General features: G+C 36.4%; 1 protein-coding gene across 1 annotated transcript; it reads right to left on the bottom strand.

The window, feature by feature from the left end:
- Positions 1-643: 643 nt before the first annotated feature.
- LOC110798169 (uncharacterized) lies at positions 644-1,261 on the bottom strand. Its single transcript, XM_022003337.1, has one exon. It carries the CDS (start codon positions 1,259-1,261, stop codon positions 644-646), a length of 618 nt encoding a protein of 205 aa, XP_021859029.1.
- Positions 1,262-2,083: the final 822 nt, after the last annotated feature.

The following is a 2,083-nucleotide window of genomic DNA, read 5'->3' as shown; positions in this document are numbered from 1 at the left end:
CACGCCAAGCCTCGACCAGGCCCAGCGCAAGGCCAGGCCCAGCCAAGGCCAAGGGCGCGCGCGCGAGAGCACAACAGCAGTGGGCCGAGCGCTGTGCGCCTAGCGTGGGCCGCAAGGCTTGCGCGGGTGTACGGTGCTCGTGCAATGCTCGTGCGGGAATCCTAAAGCAATCGGGATTCGAAATATGATTAAATCCTAAAACTATTAGATAATGATTATTTAATAGAGTCCTAGCAGGATTCTAATTAAACTAATTAATATCCTAATAGGATTATAATTCCTTTTCCATACCTCTATAAATAAGTGCCTAGGGTCATAATTTATAGATACAATTGAAGTATTCAAAGGGTAAGTTTTTGAAAGAAAAATCAGCCATACACTTGCAAACACAATAGCCGAAATTCCTAGTAACCTTAAGGGCGATTCTAGTTGGTCTAACTTGAGGCGGATCCGGACGTACTGTGGACTATCTACGGAGGGACGACATATGGAGTCCTAAAGACTTGTTCTTGTTCGGTTCGGGCGCAGCTAGGGAGGGCACGCTACAAAGTGTATGCTCCCTAATTATGCTAAATGATTATGTGTAAATAATATGTTTCCTGGCATTAAGGTTTTCCGCATGATTTATGTTTTGTCATATGTATCATAACCTAACAATAGACCCAGTTGGTCTAAGATTATGGTTTTTCAACAGAAGATCATTGTTATGTTCGGCAACTAATAGTATAGAAATCAGCTCAGAGTATTTCTTAAAGCCCCTCTCTCGGTATTGCTGTTGCAATACAATATTGTTCGCATGAAATGTGGAGAGGGTTTTCTCTATCATTTGATCTTCTGTGACCGCTTGGTCACAATATTTCAGCAATGATACAATTTTGAATAGTGTGGAGTTATATTCACTGACAGATTTAAAATCCTGGAACCTCATATTGGTCCAGTCAAATTGAGCCTTTGGTAGGAGCACCCTTTTATGGTGTCCATATCTTTCTTTAAGGCTATCCCACAACTCTTTGGGATTTTCCACCAACAGATATTCAGTTTTCAGGCTTTCATGTAAATGATGCCTTATAAGGACTGTGGCTTTGGCCTTTTCCTGCTCGATGGCAGTTTTGATTTCTGTAGTGCCTGAAACCAGTATATCTTTTATGGTATGGTCCAGTCCTTGGGCTTTTAAGTTCATTTGTGCATCAACAGTCCATTCCAGAAAATTGTGCCCAGACAAGTCTAGAACATTGAATTGTCTTTTCATCAAATCTCCCATTTTAACTACAATCAATTAATCATTAAACTTAGTAATCAACATTATAATTAATTTATTAATCATAATCATAATAATTAACTATCATTAAAATGTTGTCTTTTCTTCTCCCCCTTAGTTAATTATTATGAACCACACATAAATAAATCATGATAGTAACGTTAATTTAAGCAAAAAAATTAAGATGAAAATGACAATAATAATATTACATATATGGTTAAAAAAAAAAAATTAAAAATGCAACAAAATGCAATACATCAAAATGGAAAATGAAGTACTACAAGAATTATGCATTTTGTTCTTACTTGCCGGAAATAAACAAAAACATAAAAAAAATGTAGATCTTCATTTGTTGAAAATTATGAAAATCATTAATGCCATAAGAAGGATTACTAAGGCCATCATTAAAACAAAATATTGTTTTAATTTTCTTAAATCTTCCTCGAAGGTGAAGATGTGTGGAGGGTCGGGGTTGCCGGCCGGAAACATATTTGATCGGAAAAATGGAGGAGGAAAAATTAGAGGAAAAATTTGTGTGGTTTTGGATAAAAAGTAAGAAGGAGATAAAATGTTGTGTGGTGAAAATGGGACGGGTAATCCCCCTTTTATAGGGGATAAATCATGATTGTATTATACAATTTGTTACAGTAAACTAGTATATTATAGTCTAAAGAGGTTGATAATTTTAGTATTTACTACCAAAAAAAATGTTAGTGTGGATTTGAAAAGAAATAATGGATATATAGAATTAAAGTTGTAAAAGGATATCCCCCGGGATGCAAGCCGTAATGGTCCGAGAACCCTAGTCTGTTTAAGAGATCGTGG

The sequence above is a fragment of the Spinacia oleracea genome, chromosome 5 (genome assembly GCF_020520425.1).
Source record: "Spinacia oleracea cultivar Varoflay chromosome 5, BTI_SOV_V1, whole genome shotgun sequence".
Taxonomy (NCBI): Eukaryota; Viridiplantae; Streptophyta; class Magnoliopsida; order Caryophyllales; family Amaranthaceae; genus Spinacia; species Spinacia oleracea.
The sequence above is the reverse complement of the archived record's forward strand: the minus strand, read 5'-3'. Positions and strand labels throughout refer to the sequence as shown.

Coding starts and splice junctions, on each gene's coding strand:
- LOC110798169 (XM_022003337.1), bottom strand. CDS start 1,261: ATGGGAGATTTGATGAAAAGACAATTCAATGTTCTAGACTTGTCTGGG.